The sequence below is a fragment of the Triturus cristatus genome, chromosome 6, assembly GCF_964204655.1.
Source record: "Triturus cristatus chromosome 6, aTriCri1.1, whole genome shotgun sequence".
Lineage (NCBI taxonomy): Eukaryota > Metazoa > Chordata > Amphibia > Caudata > Salamandridae > Triturus > Triturus cristatus.
In genome coordinates, this window is record NC_140589.1 from 1666517982 (window position 1) to 1666545503 (window position 27522).

A 27522-nucleotide genomic window follows, 5' to 3' on the forward strand; every position below is an offset into this window, starting at 1 on the left:
GCCAAATCGTTAGAAACTGATGAAGTCTTCCCCCTACAGGTGATGAATTTACGGGGGAACTGATATCAAGTCACTGTTTGTTAGTAGCGGGGAGGTACGTGACGGTGTACCTCTACTTCTGCCTGTGAAGTTGTTACCTCTGTATCCACCTCTATAAAATCCTCTAGAGGATGGAGACTTTGCCTGTGTTTTATATGATGATGTGGAGACATCTGTGGTATTATTCTTGGAGCCCCCTATGTAGAAGAAGTGACCAAAAGAACCTCTATTTGACGGAGACTGAAGGCCATCCATTGATTTTGCCACTTCTGTGTGCTTTTTCATCTTTTCTTGTGATTGGTCTATCTAAAATCCAAAAAGGTGTTCTTTGTCAAATGGTGCATTAAGAATAGTCTGTTGAACCTCTGGTTTAAAAACTGAAATTCGGAGCCATGCGTGCCTCCTCTTTTTTTTTTTAAACAAACATTATTGATCACCACATATTATTCCTCAGATCATTGTAGCCATTACATTGTTGTATTTTCGTTTTCTCGCTGCTAGGACATGCTAGTCTATACATAATGATGTGTGCACAGAGGCACAACCTGGAATGTCTCAATGAATACACACAAAGCTAGTATGGTGTAGAGGTAAAAAGGCATTGATCTGAATAGTTTTAACAAAATAATTCCTTACATTTCCCTTAATACAAAAACCTCTCTCCCCCCCACCCGCGTTCTGGCCCGCCAGGTCCAAACACCTACTCCTGAGAAACTGCTAGTGTGGGTGACGCTCGTCCATACTGACTATTGTTGTTGTGCGGGAGCAAATGTTGTAAGTTCGCTTGGACGTTACTGTACTTAAAACAGCACAGCATGATCTTTACTGTGAGTGGGGGTAGCTAGGCGTGGGAAGAGGTCCAGTGTTTTAAACCCCTCCAGCATGGTATCCCATTCCATTGAAATGGGGCGTTTGCACAATCCGCGTGCCTCTTCGCGCCTAAATTTCACACTCTCCGCGCTGGTCCAACGTACTACCTCGTCATACCATCCGGATAATGTAGGTTGTCTTGTGGATTTCCATCGCATGGTAATTATGCGTACAGCTAGTATAAGGGCAAGATCTAGGAAACAAAGTTGAACTTTATGGGCGCTTGTGCGCCTGCGGAGACCCAGCAGGCATTCTGTTTAATTATCTTGAATCGGTTAGTGTGTAACCTCACCAATCGCATCACGTACCCTAAGTTACCAAGATTGGGGCGCATAGCATGTGGGTGAAGCAAGCCTCCTCAGTCTTGCATCGAGTACAGCAGTGTTGGGTGTCCGGAAACATGGGGTGTAAGCGCCACGGGGTTATATAGGGTATATGCAGTACCATGCTTTGTATAAATTTAACTTTGGCGTTACGGGACACTCACTTTGGATGCTCCAGAATACTTGCCAATGCTTTATCGGTTAATACACAATAAGTAATTTCTGCCCATTTTGTTCGCAAGTCATTGAGTGGGACAGAAGCCTGTGCCCGGATACTAATGTACAACCATTTAATAAGGTGACGCTCCCCGCCCATATAGTATAGTATACAAACCAGTTCATTTGGTGGAGGCTCCTGTCGCTGCGGGGCCAAAGTCTTTTTTTACCTAGTGCAATACCGCTGCATGTGTTAAGTAGAGGTGTGCTGGCGCACCTGTGGCCTGTAAGAAATTGTCGTGGTCAAGGAGGGTGTCGTCGTTCAACAAAGACCCAACCGTGTCCACCCCAACCTCCGACCAGGCCTGTAGTCTTGCCCAAGTGAGTCTGCCTCCAGGGGTTGGTAGCCCCAACAATGGGATGTTTTCAGCATATGGAATCGTGCCTGATGTATAGAGCAGTGATTTTTTCCAACACTGGAGTGCAGTCTTGAGTAGTGGTGGTGCAAGCGGGGGAATGTTGCCTTTCGGCAAGAGTAGTGTGTCTAACAGCCCTTGATCTATGTCCCGAGCTGTGTAGCATATTTCTTGTAGATTCCTACCCACCATCCAAAATGACAGCCATTGGAGCCGACATACATAATAGTAGGCTCTAAAGTCAGGGACTCCCAGTCCTCCCCTATGCGGTTCCAGCTGTAATATTTTTAGGCTCACCCTACGATGCCTGGTCCCCCAAATAAGATCTAATAATAGTGTGTCTAAGGTGCCGAATATGGACGGAGGAACTAATAGAGGCAAATTTTCAAAATAATATAATAAGCGGGGAATTACTACCATTTTGGAGATGGCAACCCGCCCCATCACCGATAACGGCAGAGACACCAAAAATGAAACGCTCAAGCATGCATGCCTCCTTAATAGAATGCTGGTATTTAGCCCTCTAGCTGCAGTATCTGCAGCATCTGAAGCATATCTAATGGATGAATTAGAAATTAGCTTGCCTTCTTGTACTATTTCTTGACCTTTTTTCTTGTGTTCTTCTGGAAGATATTGTAATAATGTTTCCATCTCATCCCAATATGCTCTATATTACTTACTTAACAGCACTTGAGTGTTGACTATTCTCCAGTGATAGGCTGATTGAGCAGCTACACTCTTTCCAGAGACCTCTTTTAACTTTGTTTCCTTATCAGGAGGAGGTGCTTCTCCTGAGCTTTGTGAATTAGCTCTTTTGAATGCGTTTGAGACTACTAAGGAATCCACAGGCAGCTGACCCTTAATAAATACAGGGTCAGAGAGAGGAGCTTTACATTTTTTATCTACTCTAGGTGTCAGGATATCTGACCCAACAGGATCTTTAAATATTTTGTCTGCATGCCTCATCATGCCTTTTAACATGGGCAAAGCCCGAGATGTTTTGTGTGTATTTCCTAACGTTTCGAAAAGGAAATCTTCTTCTAGGTCTCTTTATGTAAAGTGACCACATGATAAGTGGCTGCTCTGGCAATTAACCCTTGATATATGTTATTATCATCAGTAGGAGAAGGTTTGGCTGGATACAGATCAGGATATGCGTCTCCCGGTGGATCTATGTTATAATCATCCCATGGGTAAGGTATCTGATCATCATTGTCTAAGCTATATCTGAATCTACATTGGGAGACCCAGGAGGTTTAATATGTAATGGGTCTGATGGTGTAATGACGGGTAATGGTGAAGAGGGTGGGTGGTTGGAGGAATATTAATAGGAATAGTAGCTAGGTCCTTTTTCTTCTTCAGAGGTATTCTATAATAAGTGTCTATCTTCCTTTTGGGAGGTGGTATCACTGGTGTAGAGGTAATATGTCCAGTTTGAGGGTTAATATGGATTGCCTTCTGTTTGGGATCCAGCTTGTGCTGCATTTCCTCCAGAATCGGCTCTGGTGGCTTCAAAGGAGTATCTTTGTCTTTCCACCAAGCTGGATTTGTCCTTTTTATTTTTCGATGCTGAATGTTTTGGCATCGAGGGGGTATCATCTCGGTTTGAGCCTGAACCGGAAGATTGACTTTCTGTTTCCGTGCTGAGCCAAAAGGCAGGGCATTGGAATCAGAGTCTTGGTGCCTACCAGAGCCTGATGGCAGTGGCAGCCTAGTAGCCTTTGGCTTGGTTGGAGTGGGTTTCATGGGCAGAGGGGCTCTGCTACTCACGGCACCCTGTCCAGATGGAACGTCATGGGACTCGCGCTCGATCTCCAACTCTGAATCTGAGTCCTGGACAGAAAAGGCCTCTTCCGCCACCTCCATCTCTTCTTGTTCGGCCTCTCCGCCGAAGATATCGGGAGCTTCTTCCATAGACTGTCGCTGCATGTCTCTGTGTTGAGCACGACCGTCTCGGAAAGTCTTTTTCAAACAGAACGACCAACACGCGTCACAGTCGTCTTCTTTATGCTCCGGGAAGAGACAATGGTTACAGACCTTATGAACATCGGTGCGCGGGTATTTAGAATGGCGCCTAGGACAGAATTGGAATGGCGTCCGTTCCATCGTTGGAAGACTCGATGCAGCATCTTCGAGTGGAAACCAGAGAAGATCTAGGCCCAAAGGCCGCGGTTAGAGTTTTTTAATGGATAATGAAAGTTTTCCGAAGTTCTTTGACACGCAGAAGATTGTAACACAAGCGAAAACAATACTGACGAGGGTAGAGTGAAATGTGATCAGATCGCAGGAAAAAACAACCTAACAATGGAGTTGATGCCCATGTGCACTATCACCGAAAGGAGGAGTCACCTTAACTAGTGACCGGAAAAGACTTCTTAAGATGAAAAACAACTTGCAAACATCCGGACCCAGCACTAGATGGCAGGAGTATGCAAAGTATGTGTATCTACAGCACACATGCCTCTAACATTCACATATATATCCTTCAAACCCTCAACCCATACCCATCCTAAACACTAAAATTACCCTTGCTGCCCAAAAACCCATACCCACCCTAAACCCTAAAAAATTCCCTTGCCATGCAAAAGAATGGCGCCTAGGACAGAATTGGAATGGCGTCCGTTCCATCGTTGGAAGACTCGATGCAGGATCTTCGAGTGGAAACCAGAGAAGATCTAGGCCCAAAGGCCGCGGTTAGAGTTTTTTTAATGGATAATAAAAGTTTTCCGAAGTTCTTTGACACGCAGAAGATTGTAACACAAGCGAAAACAATACTGACGAGGGTAGAGTGAAATGTGATCAGATCGCGGGAAAAAACAACCTAACAATGGAGTTGATGCCCATGTGCACTATCACCGAAAGGAGGAGTCACCTTAACCAGTGACTGGAAAAGACTTCTTAAGATGAAAAACAACTTGCAAACATCCGGACCCAGCACTAGATGGCAGGAGTATGCAAAGTATGTGTATCTACAGCACACATGCCTCTAACATTCACATATATATCCTTCAAACCCTCAACCCATACCCATCCTAAACACTAAAATTACCCTTGCTGCCCAAAAACCCATACCCACCCTAAACCCTAAAAAATTCCCTTGCCATGCAAAAGAATGGCGCCTAGGACAGAATTGGAATGGCGTCCGTTCCATCGTTGGAAGACTCGATGCAGGATCTTCGAGTGGAAACCAGAGAAGATCTAGGCCCAAAGGCCGCGGTTAGAGTTTTTTTAATGGATAATGAAAGTTTTCCGAAGTTCTTTGACACGCAGAAGATTGTAACACAAGCGAAAACAATACTGACGAGGGTAGAGTGAAATGTGATCAGATCGCGGGAAAAAACAACCTAACAATGGAGTTGATGCCCATGTGCACTATCACCGAAAGGAGGAGTCACCTTAACCAGTGACTGGAAAAGACTTCTTAGAGGAAAAACAACTTGCAAACATCCGGACCCAGCACTAGATGGCGGGAGTATGCAAAGTATGTGTATCTACAGCACACATGCCTCTAACATTCACATATATATCCTTCAAACCCTCAACCCATACCCATCCTAAACACTAAAATTACCCTTGCTGTCCAAAAACCCATACCCACCATAAACCCTAAAAAAATTCCCTTGCCATGCAAAAACCCAATTATCCCTGCCACCAAAAAACCATTACCCATGCTGAACACTAAAATTACCCTTGCCACCCAAAAATCCATACCCACCAGAAACCCTAAAATTACCCATGACACCCAAAAACCCATACCTATGATAAACCCTAAAAATTCCCTTGCCACCCAAAAACCCATATCCACCCTAAAATTACCTATGCCACCCAAAACCCATACCCACGATAAACCCTAAAAATTCCCTTGCCGAGGAGAGCGCTAGGTGGCGCCTGACCGGCATGGCCGCCTTTCACTAAGGCTCCCGGCATCGGTCCCCGCAAATCCGGCTTCCTCCTTTCCTGGACTGCCCTGGCCGGCTCCCTCGGAGTGCGGGGGTCCGTGAAGCTGCCCTGCCGCCCCGTACCGAATCTGGGGGCGCTGCGGGCTCTGGGAGCCTCCCTAGCCGTCGCGGAGCCAGACCGACGGCGTGCAGTGGCGGCCCTCCCAATTCTACCGCTACCTTCAACTGCGCCACGCGGTCCGGGCTCACGTCCCTCTAGACTCCAGACTGCCTCCCCATAGCCCACCTGAAGCTCAGGTGATGCTGGGGTATCTGGGAAAGGGGGGTATATCCCGCATTTACAAATCCCTGATTAACAATTCCCCGGTGGACTGGAGCGGGCTCAAACAGCGATGGGAGGCCTGGGTGGGACCCCTGGACGAGGCGGACTGGAGGGACGCCCTTATGGGCCCTCGGTCGCTTACCACCTCCGCTAGGCTGCGGCTCATCCAAATCTACTACCTACACACCGCCTATCTGACCCCAGACCGCCTGTACCGGGCGGGTCTCCGCGCGGACGCCTCCTGCACCCGGTGTGGGGTGGCTCCGGCAGATTTTTTCCACATGGTGTGGTCTTGTTCCCGTCTACACGATTACTGGGCAGCGATTGAAACTGAGCTAGCGGAGGTCTTGGGTTGGAGGTTCCCCATGAGCCTAGAATGGCCCTGCTGGGCATCATGGATGGGATCGACGGATCCCGTAACGAAAAGTACTTCCTCACCACTGCCCTTATGGTGGCTAAGAGAGACATAGCGGCAGTATGGTCACAACCGGACCCACCCAGAGTGGCTACCTGGAGTAGAGGGGTGGACTGGTGTGCGGCCCAGGAGCGGTCGTTGTGTGCTGCGCGAGGCTGCCCCAAAAAATTCCGCAAGATATGGGGGAAGTGGCTGGGGGGCATGATTTGAAGGGTGGGGGCGCGGGGGGTGGGGACGGAGGATGGGGGAGGGTGGGAGGGTCTTTGCAATGGTTTATTGATGCTTATCCAAATGCAGTTACTGATGCCTTGTTCAATGCACTGCTGTATCTTACTCTTGATACTGTCTTTTATGCCGCAAAACACAATAAAAATTTGTTTATCAAAAAAAAAAAAAAAAAAAAATTCCCTTGCCACCCAAAAACCCATATCCCCCCCTAAAATTACCCTTGTCACCCAAAAGTCCATACCCACTCTAAACCCCAAAAATGCCCACCCAAAACCCCTTTATATAAAACCTTTCACTAATATACACACACAATCTACTGAGAACTTGCTGGTCTAACGATGCGCCTCAGCCGTGCCCCCTGCAAAACCTTGTAAAGAACTTAGGTATTAAAATTGACAGCACCCTCTCCTTCCAACCACAGATTCAAGCTTTATGCAGCTCTCACTTCAGTACTCTCTGTATGCTAAAAAGTCAGCGTCAGCGGGCAAAAAGGTCATTCATGCTCTGATCACAATGAGGCTGGATTATGGGAATGCGCTCTACCTCGGACTCCCTGAGTTCCTTCCTTCTCAACAGACTCCAGGTGGTGCAGAATTCAGCGGCCAAACTGCTACTCAAACTCCCACCTAGGACTCACTTGTCTTTCTATTTGAAGGTCCTCGCCTGGCTCCCTGTAAAAAATAGGGTACTTTTTAAGGCCATGGGGTAGGAAGCTGGGTTTCCTTTGCAGCAACCCCCCCCACTTTTTGCTAGATTTCTAATGCACTTTGATTTTATGTGCCCTTGGCCCCTGCCAATCAGGTTCCCAGGACCTGTGTTCTTTCCCAAACTGTACATTGTACCCCCAATTGGCACCTCTCTGGCCACATGCAAGTCCTTTGTAAAAGGTACCAAGGGCACTGTGATCAGGGACGGCCTCTAAGGACTGCAGCACCTATAGTACCACCCTTAGCGGTCCGGTACCTTAACACACACACTGACATTGCAGGCCGACTGTTTTGGTGCACAGAAAAGTGAAGAGTCGACATGGCACACAATCCTGTGTGCCATGCCTGCAACCCACTGCCAATGGTATAGGTAAGACACCCCTATAGGTGAGTGGACTATACCACTGGTGAGGGTACAGTTGCATTAGCATTGTACCCCTACAGTGTCTAAGTCCATTCTTAGACTTTGTAAGTCCAGTAAAGCCATAAAAAGTACATGGTCTGGGAATTTGTCATTACGAACTCCACAGCACCATAATGGCTTTACTGAATTCTGGGAAGTCTGATATCAAACTTTTCAGCATAATAAAAACACACTGATGCCAGTGTGGGATTTAGTATACCATGCAGTCAGAGGGTATCTTAGAGATGCCCCCTGAAAAACGACCGGCCTCTGGTGGGTTCCCTGACTGGTAAACACCAGCCTGCCACCACGAGACAAGTTCCTGGACCCCTGGGGTGGGAGCCTTTGCTCCCTGAGTCCAGAAACAAGGACTTTCCTGGGTGAAGCTGTTCACACCTCCCCAGGTCAGGAAGAGTAATCTGTGGCAGGGGAGCTTCAAAGGCCTTGCCGCCTTAGTAACACGACCCCAGCCTCTCCTGCTATCAGAAGGAGACCCCTTTCCGGTAACCCCTCCTTTTCAGCGGGAAGACAGGCAGGAAAAATTAGAACAGGCCAGATAGTGTGCCCACCTCTGCCAACCCCACCCCTCAGGTGGAAGAGGCAAGGTGAAGTCCACTCTTCAGTGCCTGCCATCTTCTAGGTGGCAGGCACTCTCCAATCAGGATAAGGGATTGTGTCCACTCGCTCAAGCGGAGTGAGCATACCAAGGGTGTAGTCACCCTAAGGTCAGTAACCCATTGGCTACATGCTTGAGAGCCCTAAAACACCCCCTAAATACAGTATTTAGGGGGCAGCCCTGAACCAAGAAGGCAGATTCCTGCAACCTACGAAGAAGGACGAAAGAAGATGCCCAGCAGAGGAGACTGCAGAGAAGAACTCACTAGGCCCCACCCCTACCGGCCCGTCTGCAGCTTCCAGAGACCCTGCGCCAAAAGTCACCTTGTCCTGCAGCCAGCGACCTACAGGACCCCTGGGAAGACGGACTGCCTTAAAAAAAAAAAAGACTGGATCTCCTGTGAATAGCAGCTCTATTCAAAAGAAACTCCCAAGACAGACTCAGAGCCTGCTGAGGACAAGGAAACCCAACGCCTGGAACCACCACTGCACCCGATGCACACAGCCCGAATCTGGGTGGCCCACCGGTCTTAGCGAGGTCCACCTGCGCTCCAGAGTGAGAGTCCACCGTGGGTTGACCCCCTCCAGGACTCCCCGACGTCACCTGCATCCAGCCGCCCTGCGCCTTGGAGAAGAGAATCCGAGGTGCACCTACGTCCCCGAGCACCCCAAAGTACCTGCCCAGCCGTTGGTTCCTGACGGAAGTCTTCCTGGACCGAGCCTGCAGCCAAAATCCAAAACCGGCAACTCCTATTGAAAATAGGGCACACAACACCAAAGCAGAACCCTGCACCCAGCCGCCCCTGTGCCATTGTGGGTGCACCTTGTGTGCTAAACTGGAGCCCCCTTTGCCCTGAGCTTAAATCCAGGAGCTTTGCTCCTACAACCTTGTGGCCTGCTCATCAGCAGCCACCAACAGGAGGCCCCCTATCCCCCATTTAATAACATTGGGCCTCAGCACTCTGCACCTGGCCACCCTAGAGCCACTGAGGGTGTTTTGGGAGTGCATCCTCAACCCTGGGGGAACCCTGGTTCGAATCCCAGAATACCAACTCCCACAAACAAGTACTTACCTGTAAACCGATAACTTAATTTCCTCCCATAGGATTGCACTAACTGCTTTTCTTTGAAAATTCTTGGAAGTGTGGAGTAATCCAAGAAGTAACGCGTATTGTAATCTACAAAGTAACTGAAAAGTAATTCTAATTATTGACTTATCTGTAAATCAATCAACTGCATTTGAACCTGCATTAATCTGTAATTTTTTGCATATGTATTGCAAAGTATTATTCCAGTTACGTGCACCATCCCTGGCTTGGTTCTAGAAATAAAATAACTAAATAATATTTTTATACAAACAAAATAATCTGAGTTCAGTCTTTGAGTGTGTAACATTATTCCTTGCCTGAGTGTGTACAATAAATGCTTAATATTACCCTCTGATAAAGCCTTACTGCTCGCCCACACTACCACAAATAGAGAGTAAGGTATTATCTACTTTTACCTCTACCTACCTTTGGGGTTCCTCTGGACACTATACCTGACTTTGGAATAGTATATACAGAGCCAGCTTCCTACACGTGGTTTTAATGATTAAGGCCTTGCACGACTCTGGTGCTGTTTATCTCAGAGAGAGGATTAATGAATACACCTCAGCGCGTAGTCTGCGATCCTCCTCTGCTCACCTGGCAAGTGTGCCATGGATCAACAAACTTAGAGTGGACAATAGACCCTTCTCCCATCTAGGGCCGCTCTCCTAGAACAAACTCCAGAAAGACCTCCGTCTGGTCAGCAAGCTTGCTGTTTTCAGGAAGAAACTGAAGACATGGCTCTTGATGCAGTCTAGGTTCTAAGTCTGTTGTCCTTAGTCTGAGCGCCGGAATACGCTGCTGAGTAACTGTGTGCTTTATAAATCGTTATAACAGAACATAACACACACACATATATATATATATATATACACTTACATTTAAAACGTAACCCATACCAAGCCACAACCCTAAAAATGCCCATCCTAAAACCTTAAAAACATGTATACATTTATGTAGGCCATCAATAAGACAATTGTAAATCTGTCAAATGTGGAATTGAGTGATAATGACAAATGAGTTGTAAATCTGGGCTTGACATACTGCCTGGCAAGAAATTTCAACTATTCGAGAACTAGACTGGATATTTTCAAGAGCACAAGAAAATTAAAACTCAATAAATTCCATTTGATGAACAAAAAAATGAGATGAAGACAAATCCAACAAGAAGTGGGGAAATCAATACACAAAATGTGGAGTTAAACCCATTGACAAAAGCTGATACAACATTTGCCAATGAAATGCAGGAATTATGGGAAGGCCACGAAACAATAGGAAACCCCGATGTTGACACATTTGACACATCGTCATCTGGGGTAGGCCAATTATCCCAACAATATAACACTGTAGCGACAAAGATCCCATCAACCCAATTCAAACCGAAAGCGACATTTAATCCAATTATGGTACGTGATTCTATTGATATATTCCATGAGCGGATAACAGAGCAATTGAAGGAACTTAACATGAAGACAAACAATACGGAATTCAAATTCAATAAACAAAACCATGATTACAATGAACTCATGAAAAAGTTAAAATCAAATAATAAGATCATAATTCGCAACTCAGACAAATGAGGGAACATTGTTCTTATGTCCAAGGAAAATTACACTGAGGAAGCCTACAACCGACTTAATGACAGAACATGCTATATGAAGAGCAATGCATCGGAATTGAAAACTGTGTATGCAAGTTTTTAGAAGAAATTGACAACATGGAAAAACAACAATCTGATTACGGTACAGGAGTTTACATTTTTAAAGAATGACCATTCGGTTGTACCAACAATATATTACATACCGAAAGTCCACAAAAATGCATTGAATCCACCAGGCAGGCCCATCATATCTGCCAAAAAAAGTTCACTTGAACATATGTCCCAATATGGGGATCATTTTCAAGACATGGTCAAATCTTTACCTTCATACGTCAGGGACACCAGCGATTTTTTGAGAAAACTTAAAGACTTTGAATGGCAACAGAACTACTTGTTAATAGCACTTGATGCAAGTTCGCTATATACTAGCATCCAACATGAAGATGGATTGCGAGCGTAAGGCCATTATCTTGATAGAGAATTGGACAGTACAGTTGATCACAAAATTATGTTAATTGAGATGGTGGAATTATGTTTAATGAACAATATATTCATGTTTAACAACCTGTTATACAGACAAATCAGAGGTGTGGCGATGGGGGCCAGCTTCTCTCCCAGCTATGCATGTTTTCACATGGGCTGGTGGGAGGAGCTGATCCTCAGGACCGAGCATCAGGTGACAATGACAACCAAGGTAAAACTATGGTTACGTTTTATTGATGATTTATTTGTTATATGGGACGGTGAAGTGAGCGAGGCTGAAGATTTTGTACAAGCTATAAATTTAAACAATTTGAATCTGCACTTCAAAGCTAACGTCAGTATATCTCAAGTTCGTTTCCTAGACACCAATGTCTATATAGCGGGCGATAAAATTGAAACAAAACTTTATTGAAAGAAACTGCAGGGAATTCGTCACTCCATGCAAGCAGTGCTCATGTCAAACATCTAGGGATGAGTATCCCATATGGGGAAATGTTGAGATTGAGGCGTATCCATAGTAATGAAAAGGATGTAATGGAGGACCAATCGGAAAGCAAGATGCGGTTCCTAGATAGAGGATACTCCAGAAAAGTTATTGATAATGCAATTTTAAAATCCATGCGCAAGACCTGCTAACTCAAGAGGTGACAAGAAGCACAAGTTACTACTTGTGTAGCGATACATCTGTAAGAGGTCTCATTTTTGCTCTATCTGTAAGAGACACGTTAGTGATAGATTCCTTACCTTAGAATATCCCCAGGCGTCAGACTGGATCCGGAAAGTTTTTGTAGCAGTACCCCTGTGTGTCGATAGGTGGCGTCATGCGGCTCGGCGTCCGATGCTGGTGTCGTAAGCGCCGAGATGATGTCACAGAGACTACTTAGGCGCCCCCCATGGGCGCTGACGGCAGTTCTGTATACGACTTTCCGCGCCAGGAACGCAGTCATGCAAGAAACTGACCACTGGTGCCATGAAACTAGGGCCCTGAAAGGGATGACCTTAACCCTAGAAATCAGGTCGCAGAACGGGGAGGATGGGTGGGGCGGTAAGTAATCTATCACTAACTAATGTCTCTTACAGATATATCGTTACACAAGTAGTAACTTGTGCATCTGAAAGAGACACGTTAGTGATAGATTCCTTACCTTAGAATAGATACCCTAGCAATACCAACCCCGGTGGTGGGTCTGCGAACAAGATTACACCAGGAAGTCACGGAGAACAGAACGGCCAAAGAAGCCGTCTCTCCGGACCGGACTGTCAAGGCAGTAATGCTTGGTAAACGTATGCAGCGAGGCCCACGTAGCTGCCTGAAAATGTCCTGCAAGGGAATGCCGCGTCCCAAGGCAGTAGTGGCTGCAGTTGGCCTGGTAGAATGGGCACGTAGCCCCACAGGAGGCTCCTTCTTAGGCAAGGAGTAACATGCTTGGATGCACAGAACGACCCACCGACCTTTTATGGCGCCCACATAGCCAACAAAGAGCTGGTCATCCACCTGGAACTGCTGTGTACGCTTCAGATAGAATGCGAGCGCATGTTTTGGGGCCAGACGGTGGAGCCTCTCCTCCTCCCTTGAAGGATGCGGAGGCGGAAAAAAGGTGGGCAAAGAAATGGTCTGCCCTATGTGGAAGGGCGTGACAACCTTTGGCAAGAAAGAAGGACGGGTCCTTAAAACCACCTTGTCCGGATGAACAGAAAGGAAAGGGGGCTTGGAAGAAAGAGCCTGGAGCTCACTCACCCTCCTGGCAGAGGTGATAGCTACCAGGAAAGCCGTCTTGAGAGCGAGAAGACGCAAAGGACAGTTATGAAGGGGCTCGAAGGGAGCGCACATCAGATATGTCAAGTCAAGGTTTAAATCCCATTGAACCATTATGAACGGCACGGGAGGAAACGTGTGCGTAATGCCTTTCAGGAAACGGTTAACAACCGGGGACTTAAAAAGAGAAGGCTGATCTGGAAGTCATAAAAAGGCAGAGATGGCCGAAAGATAACCTTTGATAGTGCCCAGAGCAGAGCCCTGCTGGGGCAAAGAATGAAGGAACAGAAGGACTTCAGAAAGAGGGGCAGAAAGGGGATCCACAACCTTCGTTGTGCACCATGCCACAAACAAATGTTCCACCGGCAGGCGTATACCGTTTCAGTGGAGGGACGCCTGGCTGCCAGAATGATATCACAGACTTCGGGAGTTAGATCGAAAGCTGTCAACTGTCGCCGCTCAATCTCCACGCATGGAGGTGGAGGCTGGGCAGGTTCGGGTGGAGGACGGTCTCTTGCTGCTGCAACAGAAGATCCTCCCGAAGAGGCAGACGGATCGGGGGATCAATCGCCATGCTGAGTAGCTCGGGATACCAGTACATTCGTGCCCAATCCAGAGCCACAAGGATGACTTGGGCCCGGTCGCGCCGAATCTTCTTCAGCACTCTGGGCAGAAGTGGTATAGGCGGAAAGGCGTACAACAGACCGCAGCCCCACTCGCGACGAAAAGCGTCGCTGAGCGAGTGGCGCGTTGAAAATTCCAATGCGCAGAACTAATGACATTGCGCATTGTCTTCGGTGGCGAATAGATCTAACCAAGGCTCTCCCCACTGCTGAAAGAGACCTTGCACCACGTCCGAGTTCAGACGCCACTTGTGATCCATCAAGCACCGGCAGCTGAGTTCGTCCACCCTGGCGTTCAGAGAACCTGCCAGGTGTTGAACCACCAAGGTAATGCCTTGATGTTCCAGCCATGTCCAAAGGTGCAGAGCCTCCTGACATAGGGTCCGGGACCCCACCCCGCCCTGTTTGTTGCAATACCACATGGCGGTGGTGTTGTCCGTGAACACCTGCACCACACTTCCCCGGACAGAGGGAAGGAATGCCTTCAGTTTAAGTCGGATCGCCCGAAGCTCCAGCAGATTGATATGGAGCCGGGACTCCGCCGGAGACCAGAGGCCTCTGATCTCCGCCTCTCCCAAGTGGCCTTCCCATCCCAGGAGGGACGTATCCGTCACCACTGTATGCTCCGGTTGCGGAAGGGAGAGGGATCTGCCATCTACACAATCGCGATTCGTGAGCCGCCACTGCAACTGCCGTGCAGTGCCCTCCGAGATCTAGACATGATCGGACAGGTTGCTCTGATGTTGCGCCCACTGGAACATCAGGTCCCACTGCAGAGCCCGCATATGCCATCTGGCATGGGTCACCAGCAGGATGCAGGAGGCCATCAGGCCCAGAAGCCGGAGGGTCATCCTGACTGAAACCCGGGACAGAGGCAGAAAGATCAGAATCATAGCCTGAATATCCCGGACTCGCTGCCCGGGAGGAAAAACCTTAAACAGCGTTGAATCCAGAACTGCTCCGATGAAGAGGAGCTTCTGAGAGGGACTCAGGTGTGACTTCGGCACGTTGAAGGAGAACCCCAGCAAATGCAGGAGGTCGGCCGTAGTCTGAAGGTGGTTGACGACTGCCTGGGGCGAGCCCGCCTTTAACAACCAGTCGTCGAGGTAAGGGAATACTGACACCCCTGACCTGCGCAGGTGAGCTGCAACCACCGCCAGCACTTTTGTGAACACCCGAGGGGCGTTGGTAAGGCCAAAGGGGAGCACGGCAAACTGAAAATGCTCCTGGCCTACCGTGAACCACAGGTAACGCTGGTGGGCTGGCAACACGGGGATGTGAAAATATGCGTCCTGAAAGTCCAACGCTACCATCCAGTCTCCAGGGTGGAGGGCAGCCCAGACCTGAGCCAGAGTCAGCATTTTGAACTTCTCCGTCCGAAGGAAGCGGTTGACGTTCCCGAGGTCCAAGATGGGACGCAGACCCCCTTTGTCCTTCTTGGGGACCAGAAAGTAGTGGGAATAACTACCCCTCCCTACTTCTGGCCCAAGACTTGATGGCCCCCTTGGCCAAGAGGGCCGCAACTCCTTGCTGGAGAGTCACCAAGTGTTCCCCCGACATGCAGTGGTACCGAGTTGGCATGGCTGGAGGGGTGGACTGAAAGGGAAGGGAGTAACCCTTGCTGATGATCTTCAACACCCATTTGTCCAATGTGATAGCGCGCCAGTGGGGGAGGTGATGGCGAATCCTGCCACCCACCGGCGTGGGGTGCTTCCCAAAGCTCGGATTAGGAAGGTTTGGAGGCAGAAGCGGCGGAGGTGAACTGCCCCCCACCCTGATTCCCTGCGGAAGCCGCATCCGCGGCCGTGCTCAGGCTGGTTCTGCACAGGCTTGCTGAAGGAATGTGCCTGGGTGCCTCTGCCGTGGCCACGAAAGGAAAGGAACCCAGGAGTGGGCGGGCTTTATGCGGAAAGACCCAAGGACTTGGCCGCGGCCCGCGAGTCCTTAAAACGCTCCAGTGCACTGTCGGCCTTATCGCCAAACAGGCGAGTGCCATCAAAGGGCATGTCCATGAGCGAGCTCTGGACATCGGGCGAGAACCCAGTAGATCGCAACCAGGCGTGGCGACGCAGCACCACAGTCGTAGAAATCGCCCCGCCCAACGCATCAGCGGTGTCCAAACCACACCGAATGGCGAACTTAGCAGCATCCTTAACCTCAGCAACCGCTTGGGAAAGCACAGCATGGACCTCCTCAGGACACTGAGGCAACACCTGAGCAACCGTATCCCACACCGCGTGGGAATAGCGGCCCAAGAAGCAGGCGGTGTTCACCGACCGCAGCCCCAAGCTGGCCGAAGAGAACAACCGCTTACCGAACTGTTCCAGCTTCTTAGAGCCCTTATCCGGCGGAGCCGTGGGAAAGGCACTCTGCGACGTCGAGGCTTGGATGACCAGAGTCTCAGGCGTGGGATGAGTGGTCAGAAACGCTGGGTCACCAGTCGGTGACGCCTGGCAACATTCTTATAAACAGGGGCCCCCGTGGCCGGCCGCGACCAAGTGCCCAACAGGACGTCGGTGAGGGCGTTGTTGAAGGGAAGCAGTGGCTCCGAGGAAGTAGACACCGTCTGGAGCACCTCAGTGAGGAGGTTAGTTGTGAGGGGTAAAGTGACTAAGGTACGTGCTCTATCCGGATCTGTGCTTGCTGGCGCGGAAAAAGAAAGAACTGACGTCAGTGCGAATGGGTGTTGCCTAAGTATTCTCCGTGACGTCATCTCGGCGTTTACGATGCCAGCAATGGACGCAGAGCCGCATGACGCCACCTACTGACGCGCAGGGGTACTGCTACAAAAACTTTCCGGATCCAGTCTGACGCCTGGGGATAGTCTTAGGTAAGGAATCTATCACTGACGTGTCTCTTTCAGATAGAGCAAAAATTAAACCTCGCCCGAAATAGACTATGATTGAGGACACTAACAAAGAGTTTAGAATAATCATCAAATACAGCCAACAATATAAACAGCTCCAATCCATCATCACTCGTAATTGGCCAATGGTTCTCAGTGACCCAGTGATAGGTTCACTACTACCAAAAAGACCATCCATCACATACAGTAGGGGTCGATCAATGAGAGATGATCTAGTGAAAACCAGTCCTGAGACCATAGAGACAACTAATTGGCTAAAAACTCATACAGGGTTTTATAAATGCAAAACCTGCAAGGCGTGCCAACAAAGTGATAACAAGACAATGTACACTACTCCGTTTGGTAACAGAAATCATAAAATAACAGAGTTACTAACGTGTAAAACAGAATTTGCGGTATATGTCTTATCATGCCCCTGTGACCTACATTATGTAGGGAGTACTAAGTCACAAGTACACAAGAAAATTCTACAGCATTTAAGGGCAATCAACAACCAAGATAACACTTATCCAGTGGCACGCCATTTTAAAGCCAAACACCAATCACGTAGTCAGGATCTCAGATATTATGTTATTGACGCAATATCACCAAGCAGAATAGATGGTGATAGAGAACGTAGTTTGCGTCAACTAGAAACAAGATATATATTGGAGCTGAACACAAAACAATCTTTTGGGCTAAAAGTAACAGAGATCTTTTTACCTGTCTCTACTAGTGCAATATGATGTTGATCAATTAATCTTTTTAGATAAATAGAATGAATTTAAACATTTATGAATAGATTTTATCTACATTACGCCGTCTATGGTTTTATTAGGTATTTATTCAATATTTATTGACTTTTTCTGTACTATATGTATATTTTAAATGCGTACATTTATATCCAAGCAATATTGATCTATTATGGATTTTTTTTTTTGCTCAAATGTAGAGTAAGGGCATTATTTAATATATGGAATATATATGAACACAGAGGAAAATGCCATCAAGTTTATAACTAGGATACCATACATAATAAAAGACGTCAACAATAGTATATTGAAAAATCAGGTATTTAAACCGCAAGAAAATGATATTTATTAGGAACTAGAGGACAACAAAATACAAAACATCATTAAAGCTAACTGCGCAGTACAAGACAACTAGGGCCCCCGTATAATAAAATAAAAAGAGGAAACTAACTAAGGATCAGTAGTTGCATGAAGATAGACGAAAAAAAACAAAAATATAAAAAAAGAACAAAAGGTCATGTGATCAAAGCCCGAGGAGGGGCTGAAACGCGTCATGGTGACATGCACCATTAAATACTAAAACCAGCACTTAGTATTGCGGTCCGTATCCATTTTTTCCCTGGAGACTGTGTGGAGAGGAGCGGAGTTGTTGATATAGATATATATATATTTAAAAAAACACTTAATACTTATCTAATACTTACTTTTAAAACACACATGGCTTTGCTTTGAAATTCGTTGTAAAGGCATGCATGATAATGGCAATGAGTGGTAATGCCACTCGCGTTGTAACAGCCGCGTTGTAAAGGTAATGCGTGGTAACAGCCGCATTGTAATGGCTGTTTCCCGAGGAATTTGAAGAAGATGACAAAATAAAGTCAGAATCTGTGGAAAAGAAATGTTCATGCAGAGAAGTCTGAAAACAACCCTGGAAGTGCTCAGAGATCCTTCTCACATGAACAGTAAAGAATAACTGAGCTTCTGTGGCAACTGTCAGTACAAAGCATACGAGACAAGAAGCTGCTGACTCCCTAAAGTGACAGTGCATGTTTTAAACAGTTTGACACTGCATGCTGCCTACGAAGCTCTTTTTCTGCATTGTTCCCTTCTTATGACTAATTTGCTGATATTTACAGCAGTGTTGGGCTGCAGTAGTAAAAAGTTGCTTTATGTACTTGGAAAAAATTGATATTCATAGGCAATATTATGCTATGAAGAGGCTTTCTGTCTACAAATGACACAGCTTATATCTTAAAATCTCTTTTCATATGCATAAAGTGTTTCGTTAACGCCACATGCAGATATGAATTATACAGCACATATGAATTCAAAGATCCTACAATGTAAAGCTTTAAATTTCATATAATGTATAGTGGAACACATACTTGATTGACGAGAGAAAATCCATTTCTCTTCCACATCCCAGCATGAACCTGGGCGCATAACACCAAACATCGCAAAGGGTGCTCTATTAACATAGGAGGGCTCAGTTCACTCTGCCAACAGAAAACAAAGATGGAGAACAAGACAATTAAAATATGCACATCATCCATAATAAAATTATCAACTAAGTGAAGTAGAACACACAAAAACTTACAATAGAGACTAATCATTCCAATTGTATGCCTCGTGCTCTAAACATTTCCAAGAGGTCAATGCCATAGCTACTTTAAAACAACTAATAATTTCGAAACTCAGAGGGGATGTTTCTAAATCTACACCACACCATCCCACATTCACATTAAGAAAAAAAAACACTAAAACTTACCAGCAATAGTTAACTGAAGTAACTATAACTTATGCCCTCGCCATTACCGGACATATTACATCACTCATAACATATTCTATGACAGCATTGATAACATCCATGAGACATCTAAAATTACATTATTGATGACAATATCGTGCATGGCAGGGGCACAAGTTAAACTTACTTCAGCTTTCATCCATTTAGTTTAGGTGAAAAAGCTTGACAACTTACATTAAAAAAAAAAGTTTGTAAAAAATAAGAGCAAACTGATTTTGTACGGCTTTTGCGGTACAGGTCATTTTAAAATACAAGGTGGTTCACTTGTTACTTAAATATGAAACAGCCATAACCGGATGTCCAATTTTGAAGGTGACTCATCTTGTTAGAATTACACACTGGAAAATTTGAGTGTCAAAGTCAATTTATTGCCAACACTACAGTTGAGCTGGCGGTCAGTACATCCACAGCAGCTCAGTTAACTCACCCAATATTCCATCCACAGTTTGAATCAAGAAGTTACTTGCCTTCGTTTAAACTCTTTCTGGTGCGTACTCTATCTCATCGTAGATTCATCACCTTTTGAATATTCAAGGTATCAGACTGGATCCAGATACTATTCAGCTGTACCTCTGTGTGTGGGTAAGTCACATTGTGCAGCTCCATGCCAATGTAGCTGCACTTTGGAAGTGATGTGGGGAGCTGCATGTAAGCTGAACCAATGCACAACTATTGCAGCTCAAGCTCCAGGATCAAGATGAAGATTGCACAGGACTGGGTGCAGCACACACCCATCCTTCCTTGCAGCAGCAACAGAAGATCCTCCTAAAGCGGCAGCCTGATCGAAGGATAGATGTTCATGCCCAGGAGTTCCAGGTAGCACACTCATTGCCACTCTGGTGCCACCAGAACTCGGTACAGAAGAGGTAGCTGCGGGAAGACATACATGAGTCCCGAGCTCCACTCTACGCAGAACGAGTCTTCAAGACAGAGCTGTCTTGGAAACTTCAGTGAGCAAAAATGCTGACATTATGCGTTCTCTGGTTTGGCTAATAGAACAGGCCAAGGTGCTCTCCATTCGTGGAAGATACCTTGCACCGCTCCCGGATGTAGCTGCTGCCTGTGGTCTGCTTGCCATCTGCAACAGAGTTTGTCCGCCCTGGTGTTTAAAGATGCCACTAGAAGTGTGCCGTCAGAAAAATCCCCAGGTAAACTAGCCATCTCCACAGGTGCAGCCCCTCCTGACAGACAGCCCATGACTCCACTCCGCCTTAGTTGTTGCAGTACCACATGGCGGTAATGTTGTCCGTGAACATCAGCACTAGCCTCCCTTTAATGGTGGGTAGGAAAACTTTTAATGCCAAGTGACTGTCCTGCAACTCAGCAGGTTAATGTGGAGCAAGGCCACTGCTAGAGACACGATGCCTCTGATTGCTACCTCTCCCAGTTGGCCTCCCATCCCAGAAGGGATGCAGCTGACACCAATGTGAGCTCTGGGTAGGATAAGGAGAGGCGTCTGCCACTGACTCAATCAAGATTATTCAGCAACCACTGTCGGTCTTTTGCAGTCTCCTCTGAAATCTGGATTGGAGGAATCCCCTTGATGCTGTGCCTATTAGGACTTCAGATCCCACAGCCATCTGGTATGCTACACTAGCAGGATACCTGAGACCACCAGTCCCAGCAGCCTACAAAGTCCTTCTCACTGAGACCCAGGACAGAGGATGAAACATCTGGATCATAGCCTGAATGTCATGCACTCCCCGCTCCAGGGTAAGGAACAAAACTGTACCATGTCCAGAATGGCTCCTATAATCTTGAGCATCTGAGAAGAAGTCAGGTGTGAATTCAGCACATTGATAGTGAATCCCTACAACCCCAGCGATGTTAGGAGGTTCGCCGTAGCCTTGAGGTGGGTGACAACAGTTGTAGAGGTAGGAACCAACTGGAAACCCTGACCTTGTTTTACGGTTCCCAATAGAATAGGGAGAACTGTGTGTTATTAGAACAGGACATCATTGTGCCGGGACTGAGTCCATCTACACCATCAGATACTTCTGGCCCAATTACTAGCTAGCTCACAATGCCTCACCCGAACCAGTAATGTTCCTGGGGTAGCAGGTGACTTTGGCAACCTGGAACATGACCCCCCCTGAACCCCAAGGGAATTATGGAAACAGATCTTACCGCTTTTGTTGTTTACTCATGCATGCCCTTGGTAAACATAAGAAAGATACGAAGGAAGTTTTCAACACATTTATTGAAACAATCGTAATCTTGAATAGAAAGAGTGAATTGTGATAATTAGGCAGATAAAACAAAGCAATGTAACCAGCATTATAAACATGGTAAAAAGAATAAACAGTGCAACTAGGGCAGTCTAATATCTATATATTCCTACCCATTACTACACCTACTCTGAGAGCATGGCGGGTGTACCCTCTGCCCAATCTCTTAGGTTAGCCTGAGATCCCATACCTGAATCACTTGGTCTAAAGTTGGATTGGCAATCCCTCTCTGCAGGATCAGTATGGAAGATCAGTGTTAGCAGAGCTGCATGTCGAACATAGCACTGGTTCCAGGTACATCGTGGCTGGAGTGCTCTTCTGACCCGTAAAGGGGCAGTGCACAGTTTATATAATAAAACTACTGTTAGAGGTACAGCTCTGATCCAATGATGTATCTAGATGTTAGAAGCTGTCTCCGAGCGGGCAACGTAAACACTAGGATATCTTGTTCTGCCCTTAGCCTTGAACGAAATGCACAGATATTGTAACTAGAAATGCTTTCTAAAAAGAAGCAGCATATGCAGCGCCTTCCTAGAATAATATTGTGCAAATAAAACATGTCTAAAACAAACACAGCTAAAAATGCGTAAAGTATAAAACTAAAAAGAGAACCAACGTGGGTCCAAGAGGGCCTCACAAAACCCCCTGAAGATTCTTTGTGACCATCGCCTTCACTTTCGTGAACACTCGAGGGGCACTGGTGAAGCCACAGGAGAGCACTTAGAACAGAAAATAATCCTACCCCACCATGAAACGCAGATAACATCTGCGACCCTGTTAGATGGGAATGTGGAAATAAGCGTCTACCGATGCCACGCTCTCTCTATTGTGTCTTTGGCCAGAAGGGCTTGCACTTCGCACTGCAACAGAAAGATGTCAGCTGTCTCACGGGTGGAGGAAGGCGTGCCAGAGTGAATAAGAATGGAAAGATATAGCCCCTTACAATATGCAAGCCCCACTTGTCCAAAATAATTACTTGTCACCCTGTGAGAAAATGCTAGATCCTGCCTCTGACAGGGTAGCTGTGTGTCTCGAAGGACACACTTAAGCAGTTTTGCAGTCGCAGCAGCTGGAGGGGCATGGGACTGGGCTGCCTGCCGTCCTTGATATCCCCATGATCTGTAGGACGAGCAGCCTCAGCCACAAAATGGCTGGGTTGGCTGCATAGGCAGGAGCTGATGGTACTGATGCACAAACAGAAGCCATGGAGGAAGCAAAACTGTTGAAAATACTGTTTCACTGCAGCAGAGAAGCCTAGGGAGCGTGTTGTGGCCCTGGCATCTTTAAATCGCTCAAGTGCCCACTCTGTTTTCTTGCCAAAGAGGCTAGAGCTGTTGAAAGGCATGTCCATTAATGAAGACTGGACGTTCCTAGAGAAGCCGGTATACTGCATCCAGGCATGTTGTCTAAATACTACACTTGTGTCTGCTGCCTGAGCTAGGCAATCAGTAGTATCCAGCACACAGTGTGTCACAAACGTTGCAGCATCTCAGCCATCCAGAGTGGCCTGAGAGAGAGGTTTGAAGGTCCTCTGGTACAGCAGGCAAAACCAGGGCCGCGGAATCATAAAGTACATGGGAATTGCAGCCTAGGAGACAACTGCATTGACCGAGCGGATAGCAACGCTGGTGGAATAAAATATGCACAATGTGCTTTGATTTTCGGTCCGGCAGAGGAGTAGAGAAGGTATTTGGGATAATAATCCTGGTAGACATTTGCACCACCAAACGTTAGGGGGTCAGATGTTGCTTCACCCATGCCCCTAGCAAGGGATCTATTAGGGCCTCATTAAAGGGCAGTAAAGCGTATGGAGCATGTGTTTGACCTAGCTGAAGGACATCAGTCAGGATATTTGTAGTTATCTCCATGGTTGCAAGTTGTAGGTCGTCAGGAGTAGTAAGTGCTATATAAATGTAACTACCACCTCTAAGGAAGCACTGACTTCAGTAGCATGGCCTGAGGGAGAGACCAATCTGGAGAAGTGACCAGACCACTAGCATATTGTAAATCCTTATACCAATTGTCATATTTGTATTGAGGTACAAAATCATCCCCTTCATCATAATGACCATTTGTCTGTGCATTTATTTTGTCCTAACAAATTCTCATTTTATGCCACAAGAGTAGATTTAAATTAACTATAGCGCTGCTGTAAGTTATCGGATCCTAAACAGATAAGATAATCTGGTAATGCACTTGATGCATTATCTCATTTCTGACCGAGTGGGGCAGCAAGTGCTGTAAATAAAATAGTATTCCCTGTGATCAATATAAACATTCTGATATGTTTAGTGTCCCAGACCTGGATTTATTTGAGGGTCAAATAAATGTGGTGTTTTTGGACATTTTGAAAGGCAGAGTGCATAACTCATTTAGATCAGTAATGTTATTAGCTGCTGATTAGCTTGCTGTTGGGAATGGGTGGTGTCCTTTAATCTGGAGTCCAGAAAATCCAGTCCACAGTTATCAAAACCATAGCTCTGTCAGGTCGCAAACATGAATAACAATTCTAGAATCTTGACAAGAGGAAATGGTGAAGGGATACAGAAATAAGAAATAGAGGGGGAATAGAGGAGAGCGTGAGCATAGAAAATAATAGGGTAAAGAAAGTATAAAACAAAAGAATGATAACATGGGTGACATAAGAAACAGAGTGACTAGAAAGGAAGTGAAGAAATATGACAGAGATGGTTGGCTAGAGAGGAGTAGGAGGTTGAGGCATGCCATAACGTAGAGGAGGTAATTTAAATGGCATTAGCGGTGGATGAAAGATGAGACGGATGATCGAGAAGGAGAATGATGAGCAAATTTGGTGATTGGACATTGTGATTGGTCGACATGTACTGAGAGGGGGTGATGAGAGGGAGTAGAGAAGAGATTGGTGACGGTGGGAGATGAGGCCTATGAAGAAGGAGGATGACGAGAAAGGAAGGTGATCAGAGAGGAGGGTGAATAGCAGTGGTAGAGTGAAAGGGAGAGGAATGGGAAGGCTGGTGAGGGTGAATGGAATAGGAAACACTAGGGGGAGAAGATAGAGAAGTGGAAACAATTTAGAAATGTATTTCATATGAGATGTACTTTCCTCTGTGTTTCTCACAAAATATATTTTGCTCAAGGAACGGTTAGTCAAAAATTGGTTGAGAACTTAGTCACAAATTAAAAGCCCAGTTGCCAACTTCAGAAGTTATACTGTTAGCACAGTGGGCAAAGAGAGTTTGAAACAGCCCCACATTTGATGTTTGATTAGTTCTGCTCAGGTTGCCAAATTTGAATGTTCTTCCAATTGTTATTGTTCTTATTTGGAGTAAATGTACAGTAGTATGCACCAGCCACAACTTGAAAAAGTTGAACAGGTCATTTGGGTCTCTTTAAAAATGTATGACCCCCCCTCCCCAAGTCTTTGTAGATCATCCGTGTGCTCAAGGGCACACTTTATTTACATTCCAGGCATTGGCGCTGCAGCTGTTCAAAATGTTGAGAGCCACCAGTGAAGAACAGGTATAGGGAAGTAGGATTGCAAGGTCTGATTCAGCGCACCCACATACCCACACAAGCACAACCACATGTACGGAAGCAGCTTAAGAGTCTTTTCCATACTCAAAATTGTTACCCAATCTGCAGTAGTAGTAAAGGGTGGGACAAAAGAAGAGGGTGAGGTGGAGAGAGTCAAGGCGCAGGTGGAAAGATGGGATGCTCAAGAGGGGAGGGTTATAGGTAGAAGAGAGAGTTGTAGAAGGAGAATGGGGAAGCAAGGATAGAGAGCATAGGGAGGAAGAGGACGGTGAGGTGGAGAGAGAGGCTGGTGAGGTAGAAAGAAGCCTGAGGCACAGAGAAAGGGTGAGGTGAAAGCAAAGTGAGGTAGAGAGAGGAGGGTGAGTGAGAAAAAGAGGAGGGTGAGGTGAGAGAACGATGAAGGTTAGGCAGATTGAAAGAGAAGAGGCCAAGGCAGGAAAAGGGGTGGATGAGGTGGATGAAGAGAGGAGGATGAGGCGGAGGATGAGAAGAGGGTGAGGTGATGAGAAAAGAGGGTCAGGTGGGAAAAATACAGAAGGTGATATGGGCAGGAGAGCAGGGTGAAGTGGAAAGAAAGGAGATAGAGGTCGGGAGAGAGAGAGGAGGATGAGGTGGCACAGAGAAAGGTGGGTGAGGCACAGAGTACAGAAGAGAGAAAATATATAGGCATGACTCCGCCAATAGACAGAGTATGCCACTCATTTCCTACAAACACAATTCAGCCCAGACCCAGCTTGCAGACACCTGGGAGATTCTAGGCAACTCCATTCATCTTCATAGATTCCCTATGCTTTTTCATGGCCCTCCCAGATCCTGGAGCCGGGTCTGATTCCAGTACTAGAAAGATTCACAGATCCAATATGGAGGTACATCTTAATGAAACACTGTGTGGAGAAATATCCATTAGAATATTTTTTTGTGTATTTAGATGCATTCTTTAGATGGTTTAGCTTACTTCTGTATTGTTTTTAAATTGGATGCAATTACATCTGCTAGTAAAATCTAGGAAACATGCTTAAGATATGGAGTAAAATTTGCTTTGGATGATCTTTCACCGGTAACAGGGAAAATCTCAAAAGAATGTGGCTCTATAGAGAGCACAATGAGTGTGTTAAGATTCCTTCTTCGCTGCTAAAACTTCTAAAAAAGAGCCCTCTTTCTACAAGATCATTACATACAACAGTTATGAACAATTTAGCTACTAAGTTACAACAATAAACTACACAAGTGAGCATACTAGTGCTGTAAAACACAACACACATTACTGCAGAATTTAACATTTATACTATAAAACCAAAAGGTCAAATTCAGTGGTAAAATGCTCAACTCAACTTACCAATGGAAGCTGTTCGGGAAACTTATAAGCCACCTCACTTTTACTCAATAATGCATGTAAACCTGCAAAGACAAGTAAAATACAAGTATTACATTTATTTCCAAAAGCGTTGAACAGCTGCTTATCAGCAGGGCACTCAGGAAAGGAAGATACAAGTTTAGTTCTTGATTGAATTTGAGTGAAGCATGTGGACATAAAATTGGCACTGTTTTAAGGCCATTTTTAAATCCCTAGTAAATGGTACCCCTGGTACCTACGGCATTGAACTTAAAGAGGGCCCCTAAGGACTGCAGCATGCATTGTGTCACCCTAAGGGCCCCACACCAAACTCATGCAAACTGCCATTTGCAGCCTGCATGTCTTGGTGCAGAGAAAACCGAAGAGTCGACATGGGACACACATCCCTGTGCACCTTGCCTGCCAACACAATATGTGGCATAGGTAAGAAACCCCTATGCCAGGCCCTACAGCCCTAAGGAAGGGTCACTATACCCATATCAGGGCATTTCTGCGAGAGTGAATATGTCCTGTGACATCGAAGTTCACACTTGGATATTACCAGTGCACAGAGAAGACATACCGAGTACATTAACTGGACACTCGTCATTACGAGTTTCCCTGCTAGATGATGGCTTCACTGTACCCCAAGAAGTATGGTACCAAACACATCATCTTAATAAACTCCCACTGATGCCAGTGCTGGATTTATTAATAAATGAACAAAGAGGGCACCTTAGAGGTGTCCCTGAAAACCTACAGATTACTAGTGTGTTTACTGGCTGGTTTTGACCTGCTAGCCACCACAGACAGGTTTCTGACCTCCTGAGGTGAGAGTCTTCTCCCTCGGAGGTCAGGAACAAAGCCTGCTCTGGGCGGAGGTGTTCACACCTCCTCCAAGCAGGGTTGGCATTCCAGAGAGTGTAGGTTCAAAGCCCTGCCTACTTTGTTATGCGACCCCGGGTGTCTCCAGATAGTGGAGGTGTTGTGTAGTTCCTATAAACCTATATAGGATCTGCGCGTTTAGACAACATACACTGTAGGATTGGTGTCCAAACTGATTCTAGACACCCCCACCGGGTATGTTAGCCTGTATACCAG

At 46.3% G+C, this 27522-nt stretch overlaps 1 protein-coding gene across 3 annotated transcripts in view; it reads right to left on the reverse strand.

The window, feature by feature from the left end:
• The window catches only part of UBR2 (ubiquitin protein ligase E3 component n-recognin 2), a 1393714-nt gene that overhangs the window by 925485 nt on the left and 440707 nt on the right, over positions 1 to 27522 (reverse strand). For all 3 annotated transcript variants that reach the window (XM_085612829.1, XM_085612828.1, XM_085612830.1), the window contains 2 exons: positions 26425 to 26486; positions 18926 to 19036 (listed from right to left, as the gene is read on the reverse strand). In XM_085612829.1, the coding sequence (XP_085468955.1) occupies positions 18926 to 19036; positions 26425 to 26486 (173 nt within the window). The remainder of the gene's footprint in view (positions 1 to 18925; positions 19037 to 26424; positions 26487 to 27522) is intronic.